Below are 18,409 nucleotides of genomic sequence, written 5' to 3' on the forward strand. Positions count from 1 at the left end.
AGAATAGACAAAAATGTTAGTGGGTGGTCAGACGTTTAAAATGCATGACATTTCTGCTTATTGTGCATGCCGATTAAAACCGAAAAAGTATCTGCCGCTATGGCAAGCCGTTTTAGCATTAAATACTCTTTGCCATACTAGTATGGCAAGCCGTTTTAGCATTCTGTCCTTGTTTGGTCACACTCAACACGTCACATTGTTGTCACTCAGACAGACAGACGATTAACCATGATGGCGGCAGTTTGCACACAGGGTGGTCGCAAACGGTGAGAGGACCTATGGGTGTATTTCAAATATATGTCTTATGTCTAAAACCATTCCTTCATTATTGTAATTGTTGGTGAAAATAGTCGATCCGGAAGCTCACATTGTGTTGAACTATAGATCTGCTATTTTCACAACTTACAAGTGACACTACCAAACAGCAAAATACTTACTGACCTACATTAATTTGTTAAAAGACTTTTTCCCCTTTTTTTTTTTTGACTAAAACTAGACTAAAAGACTTTTTGACTTTTCGTCGACTAAAATTGGACTAAAACTAATAAGCATTTTAGTCCAAAAGACTAAGACTTAGACTAAATCTAAGATGGTTGTCAAAAACAACACTGGAACTGAAGCACCTTTTCCTCATTGACGGCTGTTCAAAAGCCTTCTCAAAAGTGGCCATGAGCAAAGATGACAGATTTGAAATTGCTTTCTTCCAGGGGATCATGCAACCACCAAGCAGTTGCCATTGAGATGTATAGGAATGCTAATGAAAAACTTTCTCAAGGTATTATACTCTACATCTCCTTGGTGCAGGCAGAGTTTCTCTCTATATGTCCCCTATATGCAGGGGAGGTAGCTTGGAGCAGAGGGTAGAGGCACTGACTGAATGCAGAGTGATATAGATTGAAAAGCCATGCCTCTTTAATAAGAGGTTTTTGATTAGGCGTGGTGAAGAAAGCCGCTGGGAATGGATGGAAAGAAAGAGGGTCCGAAGTAGAGAAAGTTGTGTATCGGACTTATGTGCGGCTGTTTTTTTCTAGAAAACATTATGTGATCTGAAGAAGACCGAGGAGTCTTTACTTTTATCAGCTCTGGAGGTTATCTCTCCTGTGCAAGACCACATCCTCCATTTCTTCTCTCTCTTGTCAGCCGGCTCTAGCAGAACCCATGTGCAGTGATGGATGATGTATACTCTGCTGTCCCTCTGTCCTCTCCTCCACTGTCTTTTGGTCCTCTTGTCTTTTCTTTTATCGTTTGCTTTCATCTCTCTTTCTAAGTCTTCCTCCCTTGTTCTTTAGATCCTCTCATCCCTGCATCTTTTGACAGTGTTGTTTCATGATGGCAGTGAAGAGATGAATTTAGATCTAAAGCAGCAAGGGGCCAGGGTTTGGTAGATGCTGTATGTGAAGCCAAAAGCCAAAATCTGCTTCTTCATTGACAGCCATTCAAAAGTAGGTTTAGTAGTTATATGTGACCTTGGACCACAAAACCAGTCTTGAGTAGCATGGGTATATTTGTAGCAATAGATTGTGTGGGTTAAAAATATATGTTTTGTTTTTCTTTTATGCCAATAATCATTAGGATATTAAGTAACGATCATGTTCCATGAACATATTAATAAATTTTTTTGACTAGTAGTTTTTAATTTTTGACACCCTCAGATTCCAGATTGTCAAATAGCTGTATCTCAGCCAAATATTGTCCTATCCTGACAAACCATACATCAACGGAAAGCGTATTTATTCAGCTTTCATTTATAACTATTTAATAATTAAAACATTTACCCCCATGACTGGTTTTGTGGTCCAGGGTCACATATTTAACTCAGGCATGTGACTCTTGCTACATTTTTGTTAAACTCAAAAAATCTACCTATACATACTTGACATACACACTCTCATACATACATACACACTTGAGTTTCCAGCAGAAATGAACACTAGAGGTACTAAAACGCAAATGATTTGAACAGTTTTTCAAACAAGTTATGATTACATGTGGAAGCTATCAATTAATAAATACTTAAAGGCGTAATTCACCCAAAACTTGAAATTCTCTCATTAATTCTTCACCCTCATTTCATTCCAAACCCGTAAGACCTTTGTTCATCTTCAGAACACAAATTAAGATATTTTTGCTGAAATCCAAGAGCTTTCTGACCCTGCATAGACAGCGATGCAACTGACACGTTCAAAGCCCAGAAATGTTGTAAGGTCATTGATAAAATAGTCCAGTCTTTGTAAACATGGAGACTGAAAATACGGAGACATGGAAGAGAAGAAATTGTTGAATAAAGTCATTTTTGTTTTCTTTGCACACACCAAAAGTTTTCTTGTAGCTTCATAACATTAAGGTTGAACCACTTACATCACGTAGACTATTTTAACAATGTCTTTACTACCTTTCTGGGTCTTGGTAGTTGAGTTGCTGTCTATGGAGGGTCAGAAAGCTCTTGGATTTCATCAAAAATATCTTAATTTGGATAATTACAATGACCTCAAAACACTTGTTGCTTAGTGTAAGATTGTTAAACTAATATATTTTGACATTTGGTTTATGTAGTAGTAGTAGTAGTAGTGTATGTATAAAAATTACTATATGACTGACTTGTAAGGAAAACAAAAATTCAAAATTAGACTCATAATTACTAGAGGCATCAGCAATAATCAAAAGGGTAAATTAAAAAATGTTTGTCATTTAGTGTTATTTCACCTATTAATACATGTTCAGTTGTTGATAGCTTTCTTTATGGCCCTTCCTCAAACAGCATCTTCCAAGTCCACATTTTCGTGACATTATGACAATTTGATGCATTAGGGTAAAGTAAGATGTAAAGTGTTGGGTTAAGTTGGAGATGATGTAAATGAAAAGAGTTTAATAAAGCAGACCACTCAGCCACCTGTCTTCATTAAAGAGATGATGACTGATGATGGGAAGCAGTGTGTACTTCCTTTTTTTTTTTTTCTTTGTATTTTGGCAATGTTTTTTTTTCTTATACACTCATATTTTATGTCCTAAAATAAAAGGCCTACACATAGTTGTAGGCCACTTTTATCTATTAATAATTAATTGTTTTTATTAGGTAAATAATTGGTTATATTTATTATTTGCAGTTTTTGGTATTTTATTTTTTATTACATTGTATAGTTTACCATTCGATATTTGACGTTTTATGTGAGGACTAGCATACAGAAGCACTTGTTCCCCTTTATAGTCATAAAAAGTGACTGGCTCAATAACTGTTTTGAATAACTCTTTTTAAATTCTTCCTGGAATATGTATTTTATAGATTTTTTTTGTTTCTTCCTTCTGCGGTTAAGACCCTCGCAGCTTTTTCCAGGTACCTCACCAGCAAGCCAGCAATTTTGAATGACTTGTAGGTCTCATGTCTAGCAGTAATTTTTCCATCTAGACAGTGCTTGTCTTCTTTTCTTTAAAAGAGAAATCCAGATTCTTTGTGCAAAAATCAAAAGTAATTTCTTTACCTTTCACTCCTACAGATGCGTAGACATTTTGGCATTCTTTGTGAGATGGTTCAATGACTGTATGTTTGACAGTCCAATTACTGTATGAAGCAGTAGATTTCTCCAAACACAGTGCTGACGGTGGTTTTATTTCTTAAGATTCCTTCAAACCAAATAGGATCATAGGCTGTAAGGAAACAACGCAGGCAAATATTTGTTCTTTGTCTTGATTTGCACATTTATTACAGCAGAGATGGTGTGAGGAAATGGTGTTTGCTCCAGGCATTATGCAGTAGTTATCTCTCTCTCTCTCTCTCTCTCTCTCTCTCTCTCTCTCTCTCTCTCTCTCTCTCTCTCTCTCTCTCTCTCTCTCTCTCTCTCTCTCTCTCTCTCTCTCTCTCTCTCTCTCTCTCTCTCTCTCTCTCTCTCTCTCTCTCTCTCTCTCTCTCTCTCTCGCCCTCCCCATCAGTCTCTGTTGAGGCGCTGTCCTGTGGTTGTATATCCTTCACAGTGGTAGAGAATATGCGGTGTCACATTAGGGAGCAACACACTCTTCTGTTGTCAAACACGGATCTCATCAAAGGCAGAAGAGAACCGCAGCCCCAGGCCCAGCGGAGGCAAGATAAGGATAGAGATTTAAGAAGGGATTTGATGGATGAGAAAATGTTTGTCAGCTACTCATCTGCGTGTTTGATGTGCTGCAGACTTTGGTCATGTCATCGCCTATCAAATCTCCTCTTGAAATACAAATAACTGGCCTTTCTGGGCTGACATTTACTTATAAACCTATCTGGTTTTGCAGCCCTCGGTTTGCAGCTGTTTTGCTTGGTCTATAGCTGAGATTGTGCCCAAAACACTTTGGAAATTGGCAGAAAGATCTTTAAAAATAGTTTGTGCAGTTTTATGAGCTGTGAAGTTAACATCATTGAGAGCCTAACAAGTGGTTATATAAGGATATGCTGGCTTTGAACATCAAGACCACCAGTGGTGGTGTTTATTTTGACATCCCAGCTGTGGTTTTGTTTTGCCACACTCATCAGTGTAAAATGATACACACCGTATGCTGAGCCAGCTGAGAACTGGGATTAAATAATTGGTCAGTCTCACGAAAGAAAAAAAAAAAAAAAAAATCAAACACGCATGCCAAAATAAAACGCAAACAAAATAAACTGTGTTCTTCATAAAAGTACATTTCATCAATATCTTGTTACTGTAATAGGGGAATAAAAATCTTCTTCATTACCAAAGTTCTAATTACCTGTAATGCTTATGTTTTAATTTTATAAATAATTGTTGTGCTGCTTTTATGCTAATTAAAACAAAACTTAAAAATATATTTTTCAATAGGGAGTGTAATGTATGGAAGCCTGTTTCTGCCACTGAACAAAAAAAACTTTTTTTTTTAGACTTTCACAATTCAGACTTTTTTTTTTCTTGCAATTGTGAGTTTACGTTTTGAAATTCAGATTTTTTTTTTTCTCAGAATTGCGTAATATAAGCTTGCAATTCTGATTTTTGTTTTCGCAGAATTGCGTAATATAAGTTTGAAATTCTGACTTTTTTGTCATAATTGTGAGATATAAACTCGCAATTGCAAGTAATAAAGTCAGATTTGGGAGAAATAAAGTCAAAATTGCGATATATAAACACACAGTTCTGCCTTTTTTCCTCATAGTTGTTGGATATAAACTCGCAATTGCGAGAAATAGTCAGAATTATGAGATATAAACAGGCAAATCTGCAGTTTTGAGAAATTAAGTCAGAATTGTGAGTATAAACAGGCAATTATGTCTTTTTTCTTAATTACGTGATGAATTAAAAAAAATTGCGAGATAAGTCAGAATTGTGGGATATAAACTCGCGATTGCAAGAAATAAAGTCAGAATTGCGATATATATAATCAGGCAATTCTGCCTTTTTTCTCAGAATTGTGTTATAAGCTCAAATTGAGTGATATAAACTCACAATAGTGAATTATAAAGTCAGAATTGCAAGATAATTCAGAATTGTGGGATATAAATAAAGTCAGAATTATGAGAGATAAACAGGCAATTCTGTCTTTTTTACCTCCGAATTGTGATATGAACTCTCAATTTTGATTATAAAGTCAGGATTGTGTAATATAAACTCACAATTGTGAAAAATAAAATCAGAATTATGAGAGCTTAACAGGCAATTCTGCCTTTTTTCCTCAGAATTCTGTGATATTAACTCTCAGTAGCAAGTTATAAAGTCAGATTTGTGAAATATGAACAGGCAATTCTGTCCAAGTCATTCCTTTTTTTCTCAGCATTGCATGATATAAACTCACAATTGCGAGTTACGTCAGAATTGCAAGACGAGATGGAGTTGTGGGATATAAACTACATAATTGCAAGAAATAAAGTCATATAAACTCGCAATTCTGAGTTATGAAGTCAAGTTTTGAGCAAAAAAAGACAGATATTATATATCCCCAGTTTATATCCCGCAATTCTGACTTTATAAAGTTTATATCTATTTTATCTAAAGTCCGAATTGCGAATTTGTATCATGCAGTTTTATATTACGCAATTCTGAGAAAAAAAATCTGAATTGCAAGCTTATTGCGCAAAAAAAAAAGTCAGAATTGTGAGATAGAAAGTAGTAATTACCTTTTTTCAGTTTTAATTTAGTGGCAGAAACTGCCTTCCATACTAATTAGAATCACCTTTGAAAGTAAAAAGAATTATAAAAATGGGAATTATTAAAATTAATAAAAAAAAAAAAGCTATTCTAATGCATTATGGTGATGAGAATTTTGGGGTGTGCTTAATTCCTATCCAGTAGGCAGTTTAAGTTTACAAAAATGCACAATTTAAAAATACATTGTATTGATACGAGATCTTTTATTTACTAATAGGCTTAAATAATGGGGGAAAAACATGGAATTGATAACTAATTGGCGTGAGGAATCTACTGAAAGCTGCATCATATGTAGTCCAATCAAGAAAAGAAGCAGCTTCTTGAATTAGGTTTGACAACTTGTGCATTCTGAGTGTTTTTCCATGTCGACCCTTAAGCTGTGTATCTTTTACATTGTCTCCTCTGAAGCCGTGCAGTTTATTTATAAACCTGGAGGAATCATTTTAAATAAAGGCAGAAAATGTGTTTGAAATGTAAATGTAGAAATGCACCGACCGTCCCTATTTGCTTTGAGGAGATGAGAGGCATTTTACTAAATGCGCATAAACATTCTCACAAACGACAGCCTAATTTCTTCATTAGACGATGTCTCTGATGCTGCGATCTGATTGGCTGCGCTTGCGTCGGATCGGCTGTGTATGTGTCGGCCTTGATTGGCAGCTCCCGATTGTGCTGCCATGACGACGAACAGAATAAACACCAGGCAGAAGGTTTGTCATAAAAGGCTGGAGATGCACAAACATATCGAGATCCAGAGAGCGAGAGAGAGGGCAGAAATCCAGCTTTAACCCCGAGCCCCTGTGGAACCCTCTGTACAAACACTCATTCCCTCCATTTCCAATGTGTTCCCCATAATCTCTTTATATGCTTCCATTAGACGTTTAAGGAACATTTTAGGCTCAGGGTGCTGTAGTGTGTGTGTGTGTGTGTGTGTGTGTGTGTGTTTGTGAACAGAGAGCAGAAGCTGTATCGTGGGGAATGTCCGTGGTCATATCCTCATATGTGTAATAACAGGATCATCTCTGCTGCTTATGATCCGCATCAACCAGATTAGGCTTCAGCGTCGCAATCTGCATTCTGGGAATTACACACACACTCGCTCACAAACACACACCGCTCCAACTAGTAATCCTGAGAGCAGCACTCGTTCAGCCTAAATTAGGCCTCTCTCTCTGTCTTCTGTCTTTCTCTCTGCCTGTGTCTCACTTTTCACACCATTTCTGTACTCTTTCACCCTTTTTTTTGTTCTCCTGCAATTTTTCTCGACTCTGAGTGGTATTTTAATATACAACCCATTTAAATCCAACTTCAAACATTTTTCCCTTTTTTTTTCTTCAAATGTTTTCCATTTACAAAATTATTACAGATATAAAAAAGAAACTATGTAAATCGTATTCATCAAAGAATCCTGAGAAAATTTAGCATTATTTCCTCAAAAATATTAAGCAGCACAACCATTTTCAAGATAGATGATAATAAGAAATGTTTCTGAATAAAATCAATGGTTTCTAAAGGGTCATGTGATGGATACTGCTGATTATTTAAGTTTGCCATCACAGGAATGTATATTAATAAACTATATACACTACCAGTCAAAAGTTTTTGAACAGTAAGATTTGTAATGTTTTTTTTAAAGAAATCGCTTCTGCTCACCATTTAAAATAACTGTATTATATTTAAATATATTTTAAAATGTTATTTATTCCTGTGATTTTAAAGCTGAATTGTTAGCATCATTATCCAGTCACATGATCCTTCAGAAATTATTCTAATATTCTAAGATTTGTTGCTCAAAAAACATTGTTGAAAACAGCCAAGTAGAATTTTTTTTCAGGATTCTTGGATGAATAGAAAGTTCAGAAGAACAGCATTTATCTGAAATGGAAATCTTTTGTAACATTATGCATGTATTTATCATCACTTTATCATCAATTTCAAGCATCCTTGCTAAATGTATTAATTTCTATCGTTTCTTTCTCAAAAAAATAAATAAATAAAAATTATACTGACTTCAAGCTTTTGATTGGTACAGTGTATAATATTACAAAAGCTTTTTATTTCACATAAATACCGATCTTTGGATCTTTCTATTCATCAGAGAATCTTACAAAATGTACTCAACTGTTTTGAATATTGATGATGATAATAATGTTTCTTGAACAGCAAATGAGCATATTAGAATGATTTCTGAGGGATCATGTGACTAAAAATTGAAGTAATGGTGCTGAAAATTTAGGTTTGATCTCAGGAATAAATTACATTTTAAAATATATTCAAATAGAAAGCAGATATTTTAAATAGTACAAATATTTCATAATATTATTGTTTTTGCTGTATTTTGGAGCAAAGAAATGCGGGCTTGGTGAGCAGAAGAGAATTATTTTAAAAACATAATCTTACTGTTCAAAAACTTTTCATAATATTACTGTTTATAATAAATTTTAAATAAATATGTTACAGATAATATAAATTGCATTCTTCATGCACAAGGTGCTTCTTTTAAAAACGCTTAAATCTGGGTAGTATCTCCATTTTTTTTTTTTCGTTGTCTTCAGTCTTCTTGTTTTTTCCCCTCATAAATGGTTTTATTTAGCATGTTTACTTTTTACTGGACCTTTTGTAAACACAGCTATTTTTGTGTGTGTATCAGAAATATTCCAAAGGTTGTGTACATTCCTCACACATCTATTTTAGAGAATTGGAGTGCATTTTAATAGACTCCACATAAACATCTGTAAGACGGGCCAGAAATAAAATCCTCAGCAGTGGCTGGGGCAGCTGTACCAGAGGCCTTTTTTTTTTTTTTTTTTTCTGCTACGGCTTCATTCTATCTTCGGCCCTAAAAACACGATCAACCGTACAGCTCCCGCTCTGACATGAGCAACAGATCTTACCCTGCTTAGAGGAGTCTGGCTGTGAGTCATCAGCGCTAGATATTTTCAAGCCATTTTTGCTCAAAAGCACTTGGTGGGATGGCAAGAGTTGTAGTCAGACAGTCTTGCCGAAATGATGATGACACAGTACTGTTGTGAGAGAAATAAAATATTGATTGGTACACATTTGCCATCGACGACTCTAATAATAATCTGCACTGTTGGAAAGATATTGGAAAGTCTTTCTTTCTGTCTATGCTGATATGTTCATGAAGCATCTAAATGGACTTGTGTATTCAAGAGATGCTTTTATCCAAAGCAGATTTTTTTTTTTTTTTTGCAGGAACAAACCACCTGAAGCAATCTGGATGGTTAAAAAAACAAAACAAAAAATAACAAATTGTCATCACCCTCAAGACAAGAACACGTTGTTCAATCATATTGTCATTGATATGCTCGTCTTTTGCTTTGAATGTGTCCATCTGCAGCAGTAGTTGTTGTTAAACTGCAGTGGCCTGAAAAGGTTGTCTCAGTTCGAAATTTGAACTTTATGACGAGGCCAAACAAACCCCAGTGCATCATCTCTCTTCTGACAGTTAGTGAGTAAACACATTCAGGTGTGTTGTTCATTGGGTATTTATTCTGCCTCAAATGTGTCTCTCTCTCTTTCTGTGTGTGTGTGTATGTGCGTCAGTTCCCCTCTGCTGACTTTGTGGACAGATTTTATCCCTTCAGTCAGAGTCTGTAGCGTTAGTCGGGCTGCAGGGGTGAATCTCACAAAACCCATCAGCAAGACCAAGTATAGGTCATATATTTTACCTCAAAATAAAAACACAATATTGTTTTGAGAAAAGAAAATGAAGCCTGTTTTATAGCCATTTGGTTATTTATTTATTTATTTATTTTATTTTATTGCATTGTGTCAGTTTGAAAAACATAATTGAAAACCTTCAAATGTGCCCCTACCAATTCTCATTAAATCCACCCCATTGGAAAAAGTATTACTACTGTGAAGTTTGGGGTTTTTTAATTTATATATGTGACCCTGGACCACAAAAAATAAACCATAAGGGTCATATAATGAATAAAGCCTTCCATTGATGTATGGTTTGTTAGGATATGACAATATTTGATCGAGACACAACTATTTGAAAATCTGGTATCTGAGGGTGCAAAAAATCAAAATATTGAAGAAAGTTGCATTTAAATTAAGTTCTTAGCAATGCGTAATACTAATCAAAAATTAAGTTTTGATATATTTAAGGTAGGAAATTTACAAAATATCTTCATGGAACATGATCTTTACTTAATATCTTAATGATTTTTGGCATAAAAGAAAAATCTATTATTTTGACCTATACAATGTATTTTTGACTCTTGCTACAAATATATACATGCTACTTAAGACTGGTTTTGTGGTCTAGGGTCACATATAGAGGATAGTGAGTCAGTTTTTACTTGCAGTGTGTTTAAAGTGAGCACATGACAGTAATGGGTCCAACTTGTCCAACTTGAACATGTACATAAATTTCAGGATGTGGTACCAACCCCCAGTGAGCCACATGGAGTTAAACTATGCCATTGATTATGCTAAAGTAAAACTGAACCTTTTCACCTCGTGCTGTATCAAAGAAAAAAGAAATTTAATAAAAATGACTTCTTAAAATCTGTGTGAGCCTTGAGTTTCAAGGATTTTATTCCTGTGATGGCAAAGCTGAATTTTCAGCATCATCACTCATCACTCGCGTCAGTCTTCAGTGTTACATGTTCATTCAGAAATCATTTCAATATGCTGATTTGGTGCTTAAGAAACATTTCATACTAATGCTCAAATTATTTCTGCTTCACATGTTTGTGGAAACCATAAAAAGCCTTTATTTAAAACTTTTTTCCTGTTACACAACAATTCAAAGCTTTGTTTTCTTTCTCAAAAAAAAAAGTCTTTCCAGTAATTGAATGGCAGTGCACATTATTTTATTTGTAAATGGCATGTATATTATTTCATTATTTCAATTTGTTAATATTTATGGCATGCAAGTGTCATTGTAGTATTTGTCTACTTAAACTTTCATTATACAGAAAATGTTAACAGGAGTAATAATCAGCTTTGAAAATAACTGGAATTGCTATGACAAAGAGATGTTTGAAGAATAAATCTTGATTGTCCTGAATAGGCTATATTTTCATTATGTAACTGTGTAAGAATAATTGTTTTTTCACACTGAATCTAAATAATAAAAAAGGCCCTGACACATTTTCACCCACACAGTATTGTTGTTTTTTTAATTCCCTAGAGCTGACTTGATTCTTTGTCCTCCTGTGTGCTTTGCTTTGTCTCCCTTTTGGTTCATAATTTATTTCTCTTCTCTGTATGTCTCTGTCTCTTCTAGGTTTTTAAGGTGAAGGCTGTCCAGCTGGCAGAAAAGCTGCTTCCTGCCTTCAACACCCCAACAGGCATCCCTTGGGCCATGGTCAATTTGAAGAGGTATGTTCCATACACACCTTCTCTTTCACACCTTCGTCCGTCCTTTTCTCTCTCTCTCTCTCTCTCTCTCTCTCTCTCTCTCTCTCTCTCTCTCTCTCCCTGCCTCTTATTTCCCATGCTGTCTGTCCTCCACTCATTGTCCTGATGGGGGCCGCCACATAATGGCAGGCTGTTAGACCTTGTGCGTCTACGAAAGTCCCTGTGGCTTTCTTCCTGTTTAAGTCGACTTTCCACATAATTTCATTAGAGTGAAATGAAAATTGCACAATTAATCTGCAGAGCGCATTGTGAATGTACATTAAGGGTTTTTTTGTGTTTAAGGAGGTAGGAGGGTCAAATCCAGCTTGACACGGCTTTTGTGAATTAATTGGGTGTTTAGAAGAAATTGCTCGCGAACAGACGAGACCACCGCATTTTGGGTGTCTTTAATCCTGAGGGGAAGAACGACGCTGTGTTTTATTAATCGCCATTCATGTAGAGCAGCCTTTCACAGGCTACACACACACTCTAAGTGAATGCTGTGGATACATTCGGAATGGAAATGAGAGGTACAAGTAGAGCGCAGGATATTGGGACTTGACGGAGGAATGATGGGCAGCAGTGAATCCGTTTAAGCAGTTTGACTTAAATGAGCCTGCTGTAATTCTTCATTGTCTACACGCTACAAACATATAAAGGTCGATGTGTGCCTAAGGATAGTAAGAAACATACTGTACGTAAATGTCATTGGTGTTTCCTTCTGTCTGTTTCAGCGGAGTGGGCCGTAACTGGGGCTGGGCGTCAGCTGGAAGCAGTATTCTGGCTGAGTTCGGGACACTGCACATGGAGTTTGTGCATCTGACATATCTGACCGGAAACCCTGCCTACTATCAAAAGGTACGCTCGGGTGAATGAGTGTTGTGTAACTCTCATCCCTTGTGTCCTGTTGTGAACTGTGTTTGTGTTCTGGTTTAGGTGATGCACATACGGAAGCTGCTGGCTAAGATGGACAGACCCAATGGGCTTTACCCCAACTACCTGAACCCACGCACAGGACGCTGGGGCCAGCGTGAGTACCTCCCACTAACATCCTCCATGCTGCACGAGCAACTCTCACTTTACAAAGGCGTTTTGTGAATTCTCACACTGTATGAAATAACGAGGGTTACGGACACCCACAACATGAACTTGATGCTGTGATGGATTAAAAAAAATAGATTGCACACACAACAGTTGGATGAATTGATGCTTTATAAGTATGTGAAAGAATTGCCTATTAGTATTTCCTAGCACTGAATAAAACAGATTTTTCTTAGACTGTCTTAGATGAATTTGTCTTTCTATAAACTTTTTTCTGGGACTACTGTGTTCATGAATGATACATGAAATCAGCGTTGCCAAGTCCATGGTTTTCCTGCGGAATTGGGCTGCTTTTATACTGCTGCTATTTTTTTCCTTTTTCCACTGGGTCCACTGAAGTCCTTTGAAACAAACAATGTTATTCAATGTGTTGACGTAAATTCAACTGTAACAGGGTGGGACATAGCAAGCAAGCAATTTTTAAAATGGCCAATAGCATTTTGTTTATATCACAGCTTGGGCCAGAGCTGTTGAGCTGGCTAAAGCCATATTTGACAGCGTGTGACAGCCACAAAAGAGCATTCTGTGTAGAATTCAAATGGGTCGGATACATTTTATGGTCTGCGCCAACTCGAGAATATGATCAGCTCCGTGCCATCATGTCTTTGGACCAGAGCAGAATGTGTGTGCACGCTGCGGCAGTTTGTGTGACACAAAGCAAAACCAGCCAAAAACAGATATTTACACTGTCTGAATTGTTCCCAACCTCCTATATAGTGCACTACATGCCATTCACCGTACAGAAAATACTAATTCTGTGAACAAGTGATCGATTTCAGCCACAGCTTCAGCGTCTATTTATAATGTAGGGGGCGGGGATGCTTTGAATTCTAGAGAGCATTTGATTGGACAGAAAGTTTAATGAGAAGCTGAAGCTGAAAATTGTTGATCCATATTGGCAGAAGTTAGAAAAGTTTTGAATGCGTCTGTCATTATAAGGTATATACTTATTACCTTTAGACTTACATATTCATACTAAAAGTTAAAAAACTTCAATTTTGATTTCATGATTTTGCATGGAACACTATTGAGACACTAGTTTTGGCCTTGATTGGGCTACTTTTGAGTGCCAATTGGACTGGTTTTGTTACACAGACCTGGCAACCCTGCATGAAATGCTGCCTTATATTTTGACCGAAACAAGAAATGTAGACATTAAGGCTGTGTATTGTTTGGAAAAGTCTTTGGCTGTATCTGAAATCTCCCCTATACCGTTAAATAGGGCACTATTTGAGGGGACAGCCATTTGTAGTGGTGTCCGAAACCATAGTGGACGTTCTTGAGTGCACTCATTCAATCCCGCAATGCACCGCAAAAACAAGTGTAAAACCGATGTACACTTAATGGCTAGAGAATACCCATAATTCCCTCTGAGAGTCGTAATAGTGAATGAGGGTATAGGGGGCGATTTCGGATACAGCCTTTGAGTCAGGAGCATTCAAGTGAAGGTCGAGTATGTATTTTAAGCTTAAAGTATGTCCAATATATAGTTGTTCTATTTAGGTTTAGTTTTTAATTACTATGCCAGAATTAAATGTATTATATTACACAATTATTATATTTTATTGTCTGTATTTTGCGTTATGTTTTTATTTTAATAAACTATTTGATTCAAATTCTTTATAATTATTCATAAATGTAATTTTTTATAAATTGTATAAATTAAATTTTTTTTAGACATTTAGTAAATTATAATTTATTGAAATTATTATATTAAATTTATATTTGAGCAGTAATTTCTGTAAAACTATTATAGCTATAAAGTCATAAAATAGCAAAATCATTTTGATTCTTAAAAAAAAAATTGCTATTATAAATGTTGAAAATTCTGTCATTAACTATTAGAGTATTCACTCTCATGTCGTTCCTGGAAGAGCTTTGTTTGTCTTCAGAACACATATTATGATATTTTTGATGAAATCTGAGAGCTTTCTGACCCTGCATAGACAGCAATGCAACTGACACATTCAAGGCCCATCAGTGGTTCAATTGAAGGTTATGAAGCTACGAGAATACTTTTTGTGCGCAACGAAAACAAAGATAACAACTTTTTCCAACAATGCAACAATCTCTCCCTTGTCAGTCTTCGACACACATTCACGAGAGTACCACAACTTGCCAGTCTAAAAACACTCTCACACTGGTTACGGCCCAGCAGGCCATTCCTATTTCTGAGCCCTGTTTCTGTATTCTTATTGCTGCGGTAATCGTAAGAAGAGATTCCGATCAAATGGAGGATCCGAAATACCACTCTATAAAGCCTTTTATAGACACAGATGATTTTCATAATCCCTCTGCCAGGATTTATTCTTCTAAAAATGTGAATGACGACAATGGCAGCTTATCCTCATCTCACTGATCAACGAGCTTTAATAAAGATGGGGTGTAAGGACGTTTCTTTCTTTATATCTAATTAGTGATTACGTGTAGTGAAAACACTCCACTGTGTTTTAACCAACTCTTAATTACTGAGAGAGATGAGGATTTAATTAGTGCCCTGCGTCTAAAGGCTAAACCTGATCAACCCACTGCGAGCAAACGCTCACACACACAAAAAGACTAAATTCCAGCAAAGTGTGATGGTGGGTGTGTGTGTGTGTGTGTGTCCGAAGGGGTAGAATGTAATTAAGGTGCACTAGAGATCTATTTTCTAAATGAAAACGCGACGTGAGTGACAGGCCATTACAGCAGAGTATTATTCCCCTCCCACACTGCGTCTGCCCTATGGACCCTTAAAGGGACAGTTCCAAAAATTCATTTATTCTCCCTCATCACATTTCAAATGACTTTCTTTCCTGTGTGGAACACAAAAGACATTTAGAAATGCATTCAAGATGCTTTTTTTCCCCATACGATTAATGTGAATCGCGATCAGTTTGGACATTGTGCTAAGCATCTCCTTTTATGTGCTGTGCAAGTAGGATGGGAGAATAAATGATGGCAACACTTTTGTTTTTGTGTGAACTAAGTTCTCTCCACGTCTCTACAGCATCACCTCCAGGGGCCTTTAGATTTTAGATCCACATCTCCTCCTCATCCCATCATTCTCTATCCATGACCTGTCCGCTTGCTGTCGGCCAAGTCTCTCTGTAGAGATTTCCTGCCTGCATCTTTGATTGTTACTCAAATCCACCCTGTTGTTTTTTATTCAAAGGCTTCGAGTACATTTACTTTTCAGCGGGAGGCCGTTAGGGAGTTGTTTTTGATTGGCAGAAGTGAAAATCCAGGCATTCGATGACTGGCAGCGGTGCCAGAAGAGGCTGTGAAATAAAGGCCCAGACGGTTTATGGGAGTCTGACTGGGATTTTTGGGAGTTTATGAGTCTGAAGTGTCTCTGCTTCAATCAGTCTTTCCACTGCCATTGCTTTTTTTTTTTTTTTTTTTCCTGTGTCTGCACATCAGCCTGCACCATTTATGTATTATTCACCATCTTAATCACTGATAGTGTTTTTTTTTTTTTTAGTGGTTCAAGCATGTATCGCTGAAACCTTATTGTAATTGTTAAAATGGTCACGAATCAGCAATTTCTGCGTAAAACTGATCATGCAGACCAAACCGTAAGTCGTAGAGACTTGAAACTTGGAGGGATGGTAGTACTCACACCGCCAACAACGTCACCAAGGCTCGCCCCAATCGGCCTGACGGTGGCGCTACAGCGATCGAATGTTGGAATCCTTGGCTTACAACGGACAAAACGCATGCCTCAGATTCAACCGTGAGCCAAAATTTTGGGGTATTTGCAAAACCTTTTGCAAACTAGTCCTAGGTTTTTCAGATGATCAGAACCAAACCAGTGCAGAAGGGTTCTTTGGAGAGCGAATATCAGTAATTATAAATAAAAAAAAGTAAAACTTTCGACTCACCAAAACGTTTGAAAGGGGCAGGGCCACTTACTAAAATGCACTTATTTAAATACTTAAGTACTTACTACACTTATGTAAGAGCTCAATCTGAGGTTGCGGGACAAAAATTGCAGAGCTTGGCCACTTGGTGGTGCTACGAGAGGGGGGAAAACTTAAGAATGGCTATATCTATGCAACCATTTGTCCTATCAACATGAAACTCGCTGTGCACAGTCTTGGTCCAAAGTGCCACAAGTGTGTCTATAAGGACATTTGCGTATCTCAAAAAAACATGGCCGCCATTGGCAGATGAAGTTTGAGTCAGTTGAAACGAAACTCGGTGGGCCTGTTTGACTCACTGCCCCAAAGGTCTGTGAAAAATTTGAAAGAACTCGGCCACTGGGGGCCGATATCACATTTATCAAGAGCGCAATTAATTGTGCATTGCACGGTTTTTCACACATACCCGCAATATTCGTATCATATGTCAGAACTCCTCATTCTAGACAACTTTGCCTTTAGAACCACTGCTGTCAATCAAATCGTTTATTAAATAATTGAGATGTAAAAAACTTACTTTTGCGAACTAGTCCTAGGTTTTTTGGAATCTGGAAACACTGCAGAACAATTCTCTAGACTCTCTAGGTCAATAATTATCAAAAAAATGTTGAAGTTTACCCTTTGGGAAGCTATCAGAGGTGTCAAGTAACGAAGTACAAATACTTCGTTACCTTACTTAAGTAGAAATTTTGAGTATCTATACTTTACTGGAGTAATTATTTTTCAGACGACTTTTTACTTCTACTCCTTACATTTTCACGCAATTATCTGTACTTTCTACTCCTTACATTTTAAAAATAGACTCGTTACTCCTATTTCTTTTCGGCTAGTTTTCATTCATGTCATCGTTCAAAAAAAAAAAAACTATCCAGATAAATTGCGCCATCCACATAGAGTGAATTTGGTTGTGGTTGGATGAGAAGTATAAACATATACCATTCCGACACCCTATTGGTTTGTACACGATCCATCACACCTGCACGTGACATGACACAAATCACGTCACACTCCTGGCCAATGGCCATCGGGGAGAACCGGGACATTCCCGGTGGGCCGATCGCCGAAGAGAGGCAGACCTCCCGCATATTATGCGCTATTTTAAATGACATTCGAAACTGCAAATAGTCCAAAAGTGTGACGTGGCGGAATCAGTCAAATGCAAAGTGATAAATAGCGCAAGTTCAAGTTGCTTGACGCATTTAGATTTAACACAGAATTGTGTTTGGCAGTTGTGTGATATGAGAACATTAAAGGTTCTGTAGGTTCTGCTGGGCTGCTGAAAACAGCTGCATGAGGAGGTAAAGTGATAAACGTCAATACATAATTACTGTCATTTTTTTATTAAAAATTTCATAGTTTATTATTATGAATTATTAAAAGAAACATAACCATTGTAATTTTATTCTTGTGACGACATCTTACTAATACTAGTCAGTTAATATCTGGATTTTAAGCAATAATTTCTTTCTTTTTAAATATTAAGTTGTAATTCATTTTAATTGGAGTAAAATGTTAATTCAGTAAGAGCCTGATTAAAGATAAATATCAGTGCCTTATATAAATGAGGTGTTACTATACATATTAAAGTTCTTAAAGGGACAGTTCACCCAAAAATACAAATTTTCATTATTTACTCAACATCATGTAATTTCAATCCTGTATGAACTTCTTTCTTCTGTGGAACATAAAGGAAGATACTTTGAGAAATTCAAAAATTGTGTCTATAGAGTAGAAATCAAGGGTAAACAAATATGTTTGGTTACATTCTACAAAATATCTTTTGTGTTCTACAAAAGTAAGTAATTTTTACAGAATTTCTTAGCAATAAAAGTCCTGCATTCTAGCTCAAAATCAATGCTTTACTGCATGCATTTTTATGTGACAAAAATGCATTATTAATTTTATAAATTA

The 18,409-nt window shown here is 36.4% G+C and overlaps 1 protein-coding gene across 1 annotated transcript in view; it reads left to right on the plus strand.

Annotated features, from left to right (window-relative positions):
- Positions 1–18,409, plus strand: part of man1a2 (mannosidase, alpha, class 1A, member 2) — a 137,507-nt gene that overhangs the window by 104,830 nt on the left and 14,268 nt on the right. Inside the window, exons 7-9 of the mRNA XM_073845986.1 lie at positions 11,383–11,477; positions 12,230–12,353; positions 12,432–12,525. Coding sequence (XP_073702087.1) covers positions 11,383–11,477; positions 12,230–12,353; positions 12,432–12,525 — 313 coding nt within the window. The remainder of the gene's footprint in view (positions 1–11,382; positions 11,478–12,229; positions 12,354–12,431; positions 12,526–18,409) is intronic.

Source organism: Garra rufa, chromosome 8, assembly GCF_049309525.1.
Source record: "Garra rufa chromosome 8, GarRuf1.0, whole genome shotgun sequence".
Classification (NCBI taxonomy): domain Eukaryota; kingdom Metazoa; phylum Chordata; class Actinopteri; order Cypriniformes; family Cyprinidae; genus Garra; species Garra rufa.